Source organism: Dunckerocampus dactyliophorus, chromosome 10, assembly GCF_027744805.1.
Source record: "Dunckerocampus dactyliophorus isolate RoL2022-P2 chromosome 10, RoL_Ddac_1.1, whole genome shotgun sequence".
Classification (NCBI taxonomy): Eukaryota; Metazoa; Chordata; class Actinopteri; order Syngnathiformes; family Syngnathidae; genus Dunckerocampus; species Dunckerocampus dactyliophorus.
The window spans coordinates 11988957-12005336 of NC_072828.1; the positions used below are offsets into that span (position 1 = coordinate 11988957).

At 42.1% G+C, this 16380-nt stretch overlaps 1 protein-coding gene across 2 annotated transcripts in view; it reads left to right on the forward strand.

Annotated features, from left to right (window-relative positions):
* The first annotated feature begins 214 nt into the window (after positions 1 to 214).
* Positions 215 to 16380, forward strand: part of scfd2 (sec1 family domain containing 2) — a 149838-nt gene continuing 133672 nt past the window's right edge. For both annotated transcript variants that reach the window (XR_008572667.1, XM_054789294.1), the window contains exons 1-3: positions 215 to 483; positions 1296 to 1890; positions 2690 to 2858. Coding sequence is in view for 1 of the 2 variants with exons in the window: in XM_054789294.1 (XP_054645269.1) it covers positions 262 to 483; positions 1296 to 1890; positions 2690 to 2858 (986 nt within the window). In the remaining variant the exon portion in view is untranslated. The remainder of the gene's footprint in view (positions 484 to 1295; positions 1891 to 2689; positions 2859 to 16380) is intronic.

Here is a 16380-nt window from a genome sequence, read left to right on the forward strand (position 1 = left end):
TCCAAAAAGTGTACCTATATGAGTATTATCCCTGTCATCAATATATGAGAGGGGCAAAATATTTAACAACTTACATTGACTTGAAGAAAGTAAATTAAAAAAAAGAAATGCAATTCTATTACAGACTGCTGTTGTGTAACTCTGCCTCCTATCGCCAAGGCAACGCTGCTATGTGACGTATAATTCCTGCGACGTTTTACTGCCACGTCATCAACCTGTTTGTTTTGCTGCCTGCTGTCATTCTCTGTCAAGACCAAAAAGATGCTAACTCCGGAGGCGGTGTGGCACTTCCCGGTCCAAATGTGGGACCGGGTTCTGTCCAAGGTGAACCGGGCCGTGGTGTTTATGGACGACACATGCGCGGAGGTCCTCCACTGGAGCACCGGGGGTGCTGCCGCCTTGTTCCAGGCCGGAGCCCGAAACATGAAGCAGTTCTCCAGCTTCGAGTCGTGTAGTGACAGCGAGCCCAAGGCGGTGTTTGTGGTGAGAATCGAGTTGACTACTTTCCTTGCGATTTATAAGTTTAGGAAATGGGAGGAATAAAGTGAAATGTGTAAGTTATTCTACAACACTCAGCCTGAATGAAGTTGAAGCAAACATACTGCAGCACATTATTGAAGAAAAGAACCTGTTACAATGCCAGTTTATAATGCCATTCATCTAATTTCAATCATGTCCTCATTAGGGTTGTGGGTGAGCTGGAGCCTATCCCAGCTGACTTCTGGGTGGCCTAGTTGCCAGTCAATCATGACACATATAGACACACCTACGGACACTTTATTGTTTCCAATTAACAATGCATGTTTTGAGATGTGGGACAACTACTGCAAACTATACCCTAACCTAAAAAAAAAACTCAACCAATGAATATATTTCTGCATTGGTATGCCACACCCACTAGATTAGGTTTTTTGAACAACAAACAAGGGGCTGAATTAAATATGTAATACATATTGTAAACAAAACAGAAATTGCCCAATCTGTGATCTAAAAAATATTGTATTTTATTTTGCCATAAATTACCTACAAATAACTTTATTAATTTTAATTATTTTACCCTTATCATCTTGGTATTTACGATAATAGCAATAATTTCACTAGCTAATGGGGCCACTAAATCAAAGTAAAACATGTCTGCATGCATGTCTTCTTATGGCAGAACAAAATAATTAGTATGTTTCCATATGATACACCCCACATTCCACACTAACTCCTATGAATCCTCATTCATTTTAGTGCCCAACTTTCAAATTTCCAAAATTCTTCAACAAAATGAAGCTATTTTGCACCTCTAGGTGAGCACCTTGCTGAAAGGCCGCACAGTGGACACCATGAAGGACATAATCTCCCTCAGCCACCTGCAGTACTGCGTGGTGGTCACCACCGTGTCCCACTCACTACACCTGCTCGCCAACAACGTCACAGCGGACGTGGATGGAGCGCCTGTGTTCGAGCAGTTTGAGGACAAGCTGTGCGAGTGGATGGGCGACATGAACTATACGGCCGAGGTCATGCACGTGCCCCTGACCTTCGCCCCTGTGTCCCAGCAGCTGCTGCTGGCGCCCGCTTATGCACCGCTTTTCCCGCTGCTGCCCCCCGACCTGCGTGCTATCAACGCCAAGCGTCCCGAGAAGAAGCGGTTCGGGAGCCTGCTGGATGTGGACGTCCCCTCGCTGCCTGCCGAGCTGCAGATTGAGATCAAGTCGCTGGCGGCGGCGTTGAACGCCATGTTTGAGGCCACAGGAACCAGAGAGGAGAGCTTCGCTGTGGGCCACATGAGTCGTCTCATAGCAGGGGAACTGGCCAGTCACCCCCAGGCTAAGAACCGCAGGAAGACGGCCCCCAATAAAGCGTCGATCATCTTTGTGGACAGAACCTTGGACCTCACAGGTGTGTGTGGAACCAGGAAAACTATAGTATTGTTTGATGTGTTTTTTATTCCCAGTTTCTTTTTCAAATCTTATAAATAGCACAGGCATTTTTGATTCATTAGAAATCTTGGCATATCGTAGATCAATATGAATTCTCATATTATTTTTCCGGGTATGTTTTCACAATGACTTGTTGCTAGGTAGACATCATAAGCCTTAATCCTAACTACTCCACTGGTCAAAGAAAACATAGGCATATACGCCAGTCATGCCCACTGAGCTTCTCAAACAAACGAGGGTCTGAATTTCACAATTTGAAACACAACTCTGTATTTAATATAAAATGCATATTGGAAAAAAGGTAACACTGCTGTATCTAATGTGATGTAAAAATGTTAACATTAATTACCGACTAATTATTTATTGTTTTCCCTTTATCATGTCAGTATTTACAGCATTATTAATTGTAATATTTTCAATATTTTACCATAAAATATTATAAAAAATAATATTTCCACTATTCAGTATTCTTAATAGTAATATTGGCAAGATTCTACAATATTAATTGCAAAATTATTAATAATAGTATCCTCAGTATTTTCCTGTATTATTAATATCATCTTCAGTATTTTACAATGATTGTATTGACTATATTTATACTTTTGGGGGGGGAAATATTAAAAAGGTCAACACCTTCATTTTCTTCTGTAAAATGTATTTAGTTTGTTGCAAGGTCAAACTTGATCCACACTAGAAATACAGCTAATACAAATTCAAAAATCACAAATGCTGTGGAACTCTTCCCGTTATTTTCCCAGGCGCTGTTGGTCACCATGGCGACAACTTGGTGGAGAAGATTCTGACTGTGCTAAAACGCTTGCCGGGTCACGTGACCGATGTACAGGTAGACATGCAGGAGCTGACCAGTGTGCAGATCAGTCCTTATTCGCAGAGCAGTGTGGCGCCGGGCTGCCTTGCACAGACTCAGTGAGTACACCTCAATAAACCATAATAAAGCATTAAATAATACACCAATCTAATAATAGTTGCACTTGTATGACCCACCATTCACACATGCAGTCATTTGTGAGGATCTTGTTCCACTTTAGAGCACATGCACTAACACATGCTTTAGACACTGAGGGGGGGCACATGACCGCCACGAGGTGCCAGTGGTTGAGTCAAGCTGTGCAGACACACGTGTTGGCCGCCTGCGGTGGGCTTGTTGTACATGGCCCAGGGATTAGCCCAACATCATTTGTTCCATTCCTGCCTCGCTCCTTCATCTGGTTGCAGGGAGACTGACTGAGGTGACGTTAGTGGCCATTTAAAAAATATATTAGTTCCTGGGAATGCATGATGACGTATTTGCAAACACGTGTAGGAAGATGTAGCTCCTGCCGCGCAATGGTCAGTTCTTGAGAATTTATTGGGGAATAGCACAAAATAAGTGAAGAACGTGAAGAACATACATATTTTGTTACATATTTTTGTTTTTATAACATATTTTGCAGTACAATAGTTTCATATTAAATCCTACTGTCCTAATACCATTACGTCGTCTGTATCACTTACAGTCAACCTAATCCAATCAATATCTCCTTTTCAATTAACCTCAGAGCCTCCAGGTGCGTGGTGAGAAAACATGTGGCTGTAGGCAACCTCCTGTTGTAGTGTTTTGAAAATGTGTGAAGCTCATGCATAGTACCCATCCATCCAATTTCTGTATACCGCTTGTCCATACTAGGGTTGCGGGTATGCTGGAGCCTATGCCAGCTGTTTTCGGGCAAGAGGTGGGGTACACACTGGACTGGTCACCAGCCACTTGCAGGGCTGAGACTCATGCATGTTAACCTTGCCTAATGAATTCATCAGTGGTATTAATACTAGCTGAGCAGTTTGTGCCTTACCGCTGTTACAACATTGGTTCCGTTGATGCTGTGTTGTGCAAGATACTCGGCCTTATTCAGAATTACTGTTGACTCTAAGTTTGTGTTCTTTGGTGGCTCAGATGATGTGGTTTTACAAACACAACAGCCTGGCACCTCCTCTCCATGCTGGTCACACACACTGCTGTGAGATGGCATTCTACTCCTTGACCACAAGTTGTCCAATGTGGTTCTGTTGGTCACTCTCACACAAACATCATGCCCAGGTTCATCCCACAAGTTGGGTTGAGGTCAGGACTGTTTCTACTACCAAATATTGGAGGTAGCCTCTGATAAACACCACCCTGTGTAGGTGAATGTTTATGATTTTGGACCCAGACTGTATTAACATATTTGGTAAGCCATGTTTTTTTCTTAATGTTTGACTGGAATGCTTTGAGTTTGAGGACCTGGTAACCTCCAAGTGGCATATTCCCTACTTTCCATGCAGGCTAATGCAACATTAGCCTGCATGCTAATGTGAGCAAAGCAAGGGGAAACTTCATCCACCTACAGATAGAGAGATCAAGTCTGGGTCACACAGATTCAGATACCTCTGCACTTGTCTTAGTTGTTTTACTCCTTTTATATTTTAACAACCTTCTAACATACCACAGCCAAGTAAATCAACTGAGGACATTTTAACGATTTTGAATCCAATTTTAAGCAAGTGCTAGCACTAAAAAAGGATAAAGACGTGTTGCAGATACTCAAATGTTTGTGTGGAGTTTGCAGCCATAATGAGCGATCAGCAGGAGTGTGATGGCCTGTGTTTTCTTTTTTGTTGTTTTTTTGCGAGCAGATGGCCGAGTCGAGGCTCATCACAGATGTTTGGGCCGCAAAGAAAGGCAGATTTTCCAATCTGCTGAAGTGCCTGTTTAAAGTGCTCTGTGTTCAAGACAATGCTCTGCAAATGTCTTTGATGGTGTTGGTGCCAAGTACCAAACAGCAGGTCGTGTTTACGCCTGCGTTTGAATGTTCCCGTCCAAACTCGCAAAAACAAATGACTGTTTTCCACAAAAAAGGGGGAAAACATCCCAAATTTAGTTAAAGTATCTTTTTCCTGTAGTCAAACAATTTTGTATTGCACACTGCCGCCACCTGCTTGACTGGAGTACAGCATTTTTTTTTTATTTTATTAACAGCAGCACAAGTTTATAAACATATCCACCTGTTTCCTGCTTTGTTGTGTTTGCCCCTGTCCTAAGAAAATCTTGTATCTCCACATTATGACAAAACTCAAGATTTAAGCATAATAATCCTATCCTTTCAAGGGACAATACTATTGAAAGTAAACATGGATATACTTTTGAGTAGTTAGTGTTTAGCTTGTATAGCAGCTAAAAATGTCTCAATGCACAGCCATTACTGTCTAAATAGGTGCCAGCACAAGTGAGGAGCAAGATAACTGTACCTCATGGTCCTGAGATGCACGAGTGCTGCCAGGACTGGGGAGCTACAGTTCCTCGAGGGAAAAATTGCTATGTTTGTCAGGAATATCTCCATTAGTTTGTGGTGTGTTTTTATGAAATATTTTGCCACGAAGCCATTGAACAACAACCTAAAAAAAACAATTGTCATCAGACAGTGATGTTATGTAAAATGTTACATTAGCTGCTGAGCTAGGTGGGTGCAATCAACCACTCTGTCCTATTGTCCAGCCTTAGTGGAGGTCTGTACTTTACTGAGTACCCTTCATTGTATATTCCGTAAAGAAAAAGACATTGCATGCATCATCAAACCCTGCCGCCTGTCTACGGTTTAGATTCCCAGTGAAGCGTTTCCTCCTACTGCATGTTGACACCACTATGATTTTGTGAAGTTATTTTTAACCTGCCTTGTGTTTTTTTTTGTAACAAAGAGCGGCTCAAACCTTTAAATGTTTGGTGCACCATAATTGGAGCATTTTTAGTAGCATGATATTTCCTTGGTTGATTCCAGGATATTTGTGTAGATCAGGGTGTACCAAACACTCCGTGGGTGGTTGTTGGTTCTAGCTCCAGCGGCATGACCCCCACGCTTACTTTGCAATTACCGTCGTATTGTTTTTCATAACCTGGTGATGATTATTAGGGTCCTGTAACCACGCTTTGACGTGCGGTTCTGGGTAATGGTGCCATGGAGCCTCTACACACCTTTTCCTGTGTGGCTTTTTTCTTGTTTTTGATACCCCTCTCGTGACATTCTTTGTCTGGCATTGAATACATGCTGAGTTGAATGTGCAATGTTGAGTAAAAGTTGTGGTCCGCTACCTTCCCGTCTGTCTGTGTTGTGCTATGCTTGGCTCCTTTTTTTCATCCTGTGTGGTGCGCCTGAATCCCATTGGAAGAGGGCACCGAGTTTCCATCTATCCCAGACTGAACCTGGCTCCTCGGACGTTGATTCAGTGGTCGGAGTGTGTGCGTGTGTGCGTGTGTGTGTGGATGTGAGCATGGGTGGCCAAGGTGGAGATCTGGTTCTGCGTATCCGACCGCACCCTGCCATGAGAAAATACAGCAAGACTGCCATCTCTTCAATTCAGATGTGCCTGGCACATTGTGCACCAAGGAGGGGAAAAGCACCTATTTCTGTCCTGCAATGGGGAACATGAGCTTGAATAAAAGTTTCATGTGCAGTATGCGGCAAGGCAGCATGGGAAAATGTAAAGCAGAGGTAGCAGAGACTTGTGGAGATGTGCTAATAACAGACAAGCACACCGATGTGGAGGAAAAACGCTTTGCTACTTCATTCTATACTGTACTTAGATAATAAACAGCTGCTGATAACTGGTTCATGTGTACCACAAATGAGAGTGTCATGGCGTACAGTTCTAACACAGGCCCGGTTGTAGTGTCGAGCATTCCTGTCATATGAACAATCAATCTTTTTTAAAACAGCAAAGTGCTTCTGTCATACAGAGCAGTGGTTCTCAACTGGTTTGGCTGCGGGACTCACCATTACCCCTTAATGACAAGCATAACCCAAATTGCTGACATTTTTCAACTCAAATTTCTCAAATATCTTATATTTAATGAAAATACAATGCGGTTTGAATTTGAGATGGTGCCAAATAAGGCAAGGCAAGTTTATTTATAGAGCACAATTTATACACAAGGTATGAAAGTGCTTTACAGAAAAGAAGGATAAAATCATTCCATAAAAACATAAAATCATTCTAAAATCCATCCATCCATCCATCCATCCATCCATCCATCCATCTTCTATGTCGCTTTTCCTCACTAGGGTCGCGGGGGTGTGCTGGAGCCTATCCCAGCTGACTTCGGGCGACAGGCGGGCTACACCCTGGACTGGTCGCCAGCCAATCGCAGGGCACATATAGACAAACAAACATTCACTCTCACATTCATACCTATGGACAATTTAGAGTCGCCAATTAACCTAACAACCGTTACATAAAATTCCATAAAACATTCCATAAAACAAAACAAAAAAAACGAAGAGTGTAGTTGAAATACTCATCATATTTGTCATATGCACAGTTGAATAGAAGTGTTTTCAGCTTGGATTTGAACATCGCCAAAGTTGAGAATTGTCGCATATCTTCTGGAAGATTTTGGCATGAAATAACACAGTGTGCCAGCACAAAACAGTATATTATGAATAATAAGGTTTTTAAAAGTTTCTATTAAGGTTTTCTATTATGCTCCCACTATGTTGTTTGGTCTCTATTTGCTAGCTCAGCAGGCAGATAACAGCTTCTCAATAAAGACTCCAATTGAGTTCCTTTTTAGAGCCTTTACTTTGAACACACATCAATAACGTATGTCTATTACGTAAGATGTAAAATAATTTTTCTGTGACATTCAACATAAATGTTGAAAAGCCCATGCACGTGCTAGCTAAATACATGTAGATGATTATGCACATCACACTAATAAATAGGTGCTCCAATCAGGGTTTTATGCTGCTGGATCACAAGGATTACATGTATTTTCTGAAAAAAAGAACCATAAAATCACTTTCATTTATAAAAACTATTTTACTTTACTTTAAGAGAACACTTGTAAAACTTACAAGAGCATGAGATGCCTTCTTTAAGGAGACCTTCCATGTGACAGTACATTGTCTGATGGTGTGCTGCATGGCAGCACTTCCATGCAATGGGCCGCCAAGTGAGAAAGAAGTCGGCGGAACCTGGTGTCTTCCACCGCTGAGAAATGCTGGTCATTTAGTCCGATTAATTAAATTATTATTCAGTTTATTTCCTTTGCCTTCTGACTGTCACTGTCCACTGCTTTGGCTGCTTTAGCTACCGTTTGAATGTTGCTGCACCGAGAGCCTGGAAAACTCACCATTCTCCATCAATTGTGTGTCCTTCAAATGCTGTATTAAATTAAACTACAGTATTTAACATACTAAACCCCATAAGATATTTTTCGTTGCATGTGTTGCAGGATGCAAACTTTACATCACTCTGACAAATAAGTTAGCATATAAGTTCCACAAGGCAAACATGTTTGTTTAGGTTTGCCCAACATGCTTGCGCAGTGTGAAGGGAAGGAGGAGGGAACACTACCCAAGACATAACGGCAGGACACTACACTGAACACAAGGATCTCTATAGGCTGCAATGGTACGAGCCGCAGGTGATTGTTTTTTGTGATCGGCTTATGCCGATCAATGTACTTTTCCACGGACATTGGCCGATACTGATCGGTGGCCGATCGATCGGAGCATCCCTAATAAGAAGCATAAAATACTTAACACTTTCTAAGGCTCAACAAGAGACAACAAATGTTGTTGGTCTTCTTCTATGACAGCAGGTTTCAAATAGCACTACAGAGCATTGTAGCCACCGATAGGCACATTAATAGATGACATCACCATTGCATAAACAAATTCCATTTAGAGTAAAATTGCAGTATTCAGACCCGCGACCCTCCAGTTGAGATTCACTGATATAGAGGCTCTTTTTTGTTTTTGCAGTCATTTTTGCATTTAATTGCTATTCCATTTATGCTTGTAGATTTCAATGTCACTGTGGTAAATTGAAGATTAAACATAAATAGAGCAGTTTGATGATAAAATCCTGCCTTTTTCTTATCAAGAGAGAACCAATGCCAGGCTGAAAGACTTTGGATTCTTTCATCTCAGAGTGATTCAATCAACAGTGATGGCTTCAATTTCAGATGTCACTGATAAAGAAAATCTAAAAGGTGCATCATGCAGATGTAGGACTCCTCACATCCTGATGTCCACCATGTGTGAAGCATGTAGATGACTTTCACCTGGATAGCTTGTTCTCTGTGCTCCCTTCAAGCCTGTGATAACAGAAGCTTTTTGTCTGTTTGATGCTCTTTTATTGCACTTCCACCAAAGAACTCTTCTACTTGTGTGTGCGTTTATTCAGAAACACGATCAAACATCCGCCACTTTAGATCCTTGTGCCCAACTCTTTCAAAGAGCCCATGCTGCTACCCTTTATTTGAAATGGTAAACCAAGCAAAGGCCAATTCACATGACAGCCCCCTCGCTCCCCAAACTTCCTTCATATCTTCACCATCCCTTCACCACTTCAACAAGACAGCTTTCTTCCACTCCTTCATTTTATGTCTTTTGTTTCAGTATTTTTTGTTATGTTTAGGGCTGTCAATCGATTGAAATATTGAATCACGATTAGTCACATTTTGTCCATAGTTAACTCATAAAAGAGAAGAGAGAAATAATGATCTTAGGGACAAATTAAACCTGAAACACTTATATGCACGGACAACACTAAAAACCTTCAGGATTCTGTGCATTTCTGTATGTGGAACCAAGTTGTGGAACGGACTGAGTAAGGAACTCAAACAGTGCACTAAAACGAGCAAATTTCACTAAACAGTACAAGCAGTTGATGTTTACAAAGTACAAGGAAGAAGACACCTGAACCACTGTGTGCATACAATACTATGTCTAACCACTCTTACACTGACTACTAACTCTTCATTTCTGGTGAGTACGTTGTCAGTACTCAGTCATTATCAAACTATATTTCTGTCAACTATTTTATCAGTTATTAACAATTTATTACCATCAAGTCTGTTGTATAGTTTCTTTACAGTAAGTATAACCCTTGACTATCATTGCACTATATTGTTAAATTGCCTTATAACTTTCCTCGGTATTTACAATTGGCAAAGAGTACATTTAGAATATAGGAGGTGAACAATTGTTTTTTTTTTGGAAATGCGGAACTGTGAATTGTGTTATGTGATGTGGTCCAGTAAACTTGTGTGCATGTTCAAGATGAATTAAACCATTACCATTCCCATAAATAATCACACATAATCGCAGATTGAAATACGTTTTTTTCTATAATAAGTAGGGCTGTAAATGTCTTTGTGCCCCACCTGGGGCAGGACCTCATTCCCAACTTGAAGAACTTGAGAACCATGGCCTGGGATTTGGAGGTGCTAAGTCTCATCCCAGAAGCTTCACACTCAGCTGCAAACCACCCCAATAAACGCTTAAAGTCATAGCCTGATGAGGACATCAGGACCACATTGTCTGCAAATAGCAGAGACGAGATCCTAATGCCCCTGAAATGGAATCCCTCTACTCCTTGGCTGCGCCTAGAAATTCTGTCCATGAAAATTAGCAACAGAATCAGTGACAAAGGGCAGCCTTGGTGGAGGCCAACATTTACCGGAAACAGGCCTCGACTTACTGATGGCAATGCCAACCAGGCTCCTACTTCTGTTGTACAAGGACCGAATGGCACTTAGTAGCGCGTCACCAATCCCGTACTCCCAGAGCACCCCCTACAGGACACTGTGAGGGACACGTTTGAATGCCTTTTCCAAGTCTACAAAGCACATGTACACTGGTTGGGCAAACTCCCATGTACCCTTCAGTACCCACGCAAGGGTGTAGAGCTGGTCCAGTGTTCTGTGACAGGGACAAAAACCACATTGCACCTCCTGTAGCCAAGGTTCGACTAACTGTCATACCCTTCTCTCCAGCACCCTGGAATAGACTTTCCCAGGGAGGCTGAGGAGTGTGATCCCACTATAGTTGGAACACACCCTCCGGTCCATGCGCCCTCTAATTTTGTCCCAAGTTGAACAGATAGACTACTATACTGTATTTTTCCTCTTTTTCTTTCACCTCACATATGGTCCCAAATGCTGGTAATATGTGGGAAAGCATAAAGGTAAGATTTGATGACCTTATTGAGTGATAATGTGCATATTTGTTCGTACACAACCTCTGAAAAACAAAAGTCCAGGCTCATACTGGTGGATTGTAGGTTTGTATTCATTTTGTGCTTTAAATTTGTTGTTGTGCCTGTTGTAGTTTTACACAATACATACAGTAATAAATAAGATAAAATAGATCGCTATAATCAGGGGTAGAAATTGCCTAAATCCAGTGGAAGCAATTTGTTGCTTGTAGATTTTAACTTTACAAGCAAATTGCTCATCTAAGAAGCAATTTTCAGGCAAAAAAAATCATGCACGTCATGATCATTGATGTATACTGTACACCTAATGCCTGTGATCGAATCCCCTGGTAATCAATCATGGTATGTTTTATTCGTATGTTGATGATAATAAAAGTCCAATAAACTGTTTTAACATCATTACTTTCAGTTTTATAGATATTTTCTTTATTGAACTGTAACTTAGCAAACAATGAAATGTCTGAGTGCCATGGACTATTGTCTGGGCCCATAAGGCACAGTGTTGGGTCTTTTCATTCTCTGTCCAGAGAGCCACCATCTGTTGACAGCAGGTCTGGGGTCATATTTGGATACATCTGGACCTTCAATCGAGATCCTCATGAGCATGTCCAAAGTCTCAACGCTCAAGTTGCACCTCCAATCTGATTTAATTCGCTTCATTACAGAGAACGATCTCTCACAAGCTGCGTTTGAGAGAGGGTACAGGCTGGTGAGATGAACAACTTTCAAGATGTTCCTGAAGTCTCCCCTGTTGCTATCATCCTGACTGACTCGTTGCCAGACCGCCAGAGGATGGATGTTTCTGAAGTGATCACTCCGTCTGACTAGAAATTTCAAATCCGTCCATTCTCTCTGAGCCAAGAGCGGTCACAATTTGCAGACTCCAACAGCCTGCTGAAGTGCTGGCATATCGTTGTGAGTTCATTGGTGCCGAATGTTAGAAGGTCCTCTTCCTCCATTGGCCAGTTCTTGTGGTCAAAGATGTTGCAAGACACATAGATGGGTGATTCAAGCATCTTAAAGCGGGAATCAATACAGTCCAGTATTGCTTGCACAATAGCCGTTTTCTGCCTCTCCAGAACTTCCGGCTCCACCTGGTTTCGTAAAGTCTGGTTCTTGAACTGGTTGTTCTGGACGTCGTTTCCAAATTGACGCAGCTGCACACCGGGGTTCTGCAACATCTCAGTCAGTGTTAGCCGAACACTTTGCAGTTTGCTCAAAGAGCTTGGAACGTTGATGTCTGCACGCTGAAAAAGCAAACTTACAGCAGCAGCCTCACTCAGGTCTTTGGTAAAGTACAGGTACCAAACAAACTTGTACTGCAGCATTTTGGTGATAATTCCTTTGGCATTGGCACGATCATCAGCTCTGTTAGAATTGTCCTCTGCATAGTTTGACAAGTGAATGTAGACGAGTTCCCAGTTTTTGATCATTTTGCTGATGGCTCTAAGTTTGTGGTCGACCCATCTTGTTCCATTGGCTTTTTCTGGTTTCAAGAAATGGTCTTCCATAACTTCGGCGATTTGTTCAATTTCCTTGTTTCTCTTGGCAGATCCCTTGTAGAAGTAGTAAATGAGCGTGAGCACATCAACTACATTGTCCATGTAAGTCTTTTTGAAGGCATCCTTTACAGCGAGTTCCAACTTGTGTGCTAAGCACCACTGTGCAAGTATCCAATCAGCATCTCCCTGTTCTTTAATTTTTTGGATTACTCCGCCTCTTTCTCCCATCATTACAGAGGCACCATCACTGCAGAATCCGATCAATTTTCGTTTGTAATTGGGCAAATCAAATGCAGCAAACGCATTATCGATGGCTTCGACGATGCCGTTGGCTTTGGTATTGGGTGGCTCTTCCAACTTCAGAAAAAAAATTGTGGGATAAAAGTCTTGCAGCACCTTGACCATGACACATTCCTTTTCCTTTTCCGTTCAGTCTGTGCTTCCATCACAGAAGACACTGAAGTAGTCACCTTCATTCAGTAATGTTTTCAAATCGTCAAAAATAGAACCGGCAATTTGGGCACAAAATTCCTTGGCTGCTTTTTCATTTCGGTAGGTGTCCCACACATTAGCTCCGTTCAACTTTTGTAGTTCCAACAAGTCGGGGAAGTCAGTAAAAGGCTTTTCCTTTTTGACAATGTAATATGCTGTCAAGAATAATTTGTCCATTTTTTCCAATGTTTTTTCATCAGCCCTTTTAAAGCCGTCTTCAATTGGAGTTGGTTTCTTGTTTGCTTCCAAATATTTGGCGTGCCTGGTTGCTAACGACCGTTGGTGGAGTGTTGATTTAATGTGTTGCTGTATTGCCTCCTTTTTCACCCTGTTGCTACCAGTCACAAGCGCCGACCCATGATCTGAACCAGTACCATGTTCCTTGCACACCTCACACCAAATTTCGTAAACACAATCGTCGTCCTTGACTTTATAACCAATGTCCGTGTTCAATTCTTTCATCCACTTCCGAACTGTTTTTAACGAGCTGGTTATGGCGACATGATATGCACCAGGTCTCGGTGGCAGCTGTCGTCTATCACTCACCGTCGGCGTCCGGGAACTGTCACTGGCGCCTGTGGAGGGGCTTGCTGAGGTTGAGGCCAACTGAGAAACCGCGGGCTTATCCAAGTCATCGGCCGTTGTTTTTTGTTTTTTCGGAGGGTTGTTATTGTTGTGCCGCTCCGAGTGACATGAGTCCGCCTTGGCAAAATACTTAATAATCATCGTGTTCAGTCTGCAGATCGCCAGCTAAAACAGCAGCAGGACCACCATACTTGTTTCCAACAGCAAATGACGATCTGCTGCAACACAGATCGTGATTGGATGGGAATATGTCTCACGACCAATTGGAGATCTACTTTCATACGCACCATGGCCGTAATACCGTAATACTGTGCTTCCCAGCGCAATTTGGTTTTCGCAAATTATATTGCGCCCTTATTCCCGTGACCAAACTGACCCGATGAAACGCAAAATAATTCGTCTTAGATGGAAAATCTGCACGATTTTGACAGTTTTTGCACGCATTTAGCGTCTTGCGTCAGGTTAATTTCGGTCCCTGATAATGTAATATGTTTTACTGATAGCTGTGTGGGCCGCACGGTGGTCTAGTGGTTAGCACGTTGGCCAACACAGTAACAGCTTGGAGATCGGGAAGACCTGGGTTCGATTCTCCCCTGGGCATTTCTGTGTGGAGTTTGCATGTTCTCCCTGTGTGTGCGTGGGTTTTCTCCGGGTACTCCGGCTTCCTCCCACATTCCAAAAACATGCACATTAGGTTAATTGGTGACTCTAAATTGCCCATAGGTATGAATGTGAGTGTGAATGGTTGTTTGTCTATATGTGCCCTGCCATTGGCTGGCGACCAGTCCAGGGTGTACCCCGCCTGTCGCCCGAAGTCAGCTGGGATAGGCTCCAGCATGCCCCCGCGACCCTAATGAGGAAGAAGCGGTATAGAAAATGGATGGATGGATGGATGATAGCTGTGTGCTTAGGGTCATTGTCCTGTTGAAAGGTGAACCTTCGGCCCAGTCTGAGGTCCTGAGCACTCTGGAAGAGGTTTTCCTCTAGCACAGGGGTCACCAACGTTTTTCCTTGTGAGAGCTACTTTTACAAAATGAAAATGGCCAAGAGCTACTCATTTTTGTAACACTTATTTTCAGAGCTTATTTTAAACCCAAACAAAGCGAATATGCTTGTTTTACCAGAACATTAACAAAATGCTGGTGTCCACAACTCATTTTGTATTGTAATTTTGTATTTCAGAATGCATTTCTTTGTACTGTTCTTTCATTATTAACTGAAAACCTGAATGAAAAGCAGGCTTGCGGGCACCTCATGTGGTCGTGGGGGCTACCTGGTGCCCACGGGCACCATGTTGGTGACCCCTGCTCTAGGACATCTCTGTACTTGGCCGCATTCATCTTTCCTTCAATTGCAATCCGTTGTCATGTCCCTGCAGCTGAAAACCACCCCACAACATGATGCTACCACCACCATGTTTCACTGTAGGGATTGTATTGGGCAGGTGATGAGCAGTGCCTGGTTTTCTCCACACATACCGCTTAGAATTAACAACAAAAAGTTCAATCTTGGTCTCATCAGACCAGAGAATCTTATTTCTCATAGTCTGGGAGTCCTTCATGTGTTTTTTCATGTGTCTTGCACTGAGGAGAGGCTTCCATTGGACCACTCTGCCATAAAGCCCCGACTGGTGGAGGGCTGCAGTGATAGTTGACTTTGTGGAACTTTCTCCCATCTCCCTACTGCATCTCTGGAGCTCAGGCACAGTGATCTTTGGGTTCTTCTTTACCTCTCTCACCAAGGCTCTTCTCCCACGATTGCTCAGTTTGGCTGGACGGCCAAGTCTAGTCTTCTGGTCATCCCAAACTTCTTCTATTTGAGGATTATGGAGGCCACAGTGCTCTTAGGAACCTTGAGTGCTGCAGAAATTCTTTCGTAACCTTGGCCAGATCTGTGCCTTGCCACAATTCTGTCTCTGAGCTCCTAGGGCGGTTCCTTCGACCTCATGATTCTCATTTGCTCTGACATGCACTGTGAGCTGTAAGGTCTTATATAGACAGGTGTTTGCCTTTCCTAATCAAGTCCAATCAGTTTAACTAAACACTTTATTGGACTCCAATAAAGGAGCAGAACCATCTCAAGGAGGATCAGAAGAAATGGACAGCATGTGACTTAAATATGAATGTCGCTGCAAAGGGTCTGAATAGTTATGACCATGTGATATTTCAGTTTTTCTTTTTTAATACATTTGCAAACAAACTACATTTCTGTTTTTTCTGTCAAGATGGGGTGCTGAGTGTACATTAATGACAAATAAAATGAACTTTTTTGATTTTGGCAAATGGCTGCAATGACACAAAGAGTGAAACATTTAAAGGGGTCTGAATACTTTCCGTAACCACTATGTATAAAATTGTTTGCTGTCATTTATTTTTTTGTTCATGAAATACATTTTTAAAAAAGGGCATATTTCACACATAGTTGCAAATGTTGATTAATCATGATTAATTAATTTGAAAACGGATTAATTTGATTAACATTTTGACAACCTTAGTTATGTGTAATGTTATGTTATATGTAATGTTACGTGTAATCCTATGTTATGGTATGTTATCTTACAGTCATGGACAAAATTATTAGACCACCCTTGTTTCTTTAGTTTCGTGTTCATTTGAATGCGTGGTACAACGAAAGGTACATTTGTTTGGACAAATATAACAATGACAACAAAAATAGCTCATAATAATTGAATTAAGAGTTGATATCTAGCCATTTCCATGGTTGTCTTGATCATAACCAAAATCACTTTCTCACAAGTTCTTACATCAGTAGCTATGGTATTTTACTGCCAAAAATTTATACTCTTATGAACCTCATTCCGTTCTGTCCATTTTGTC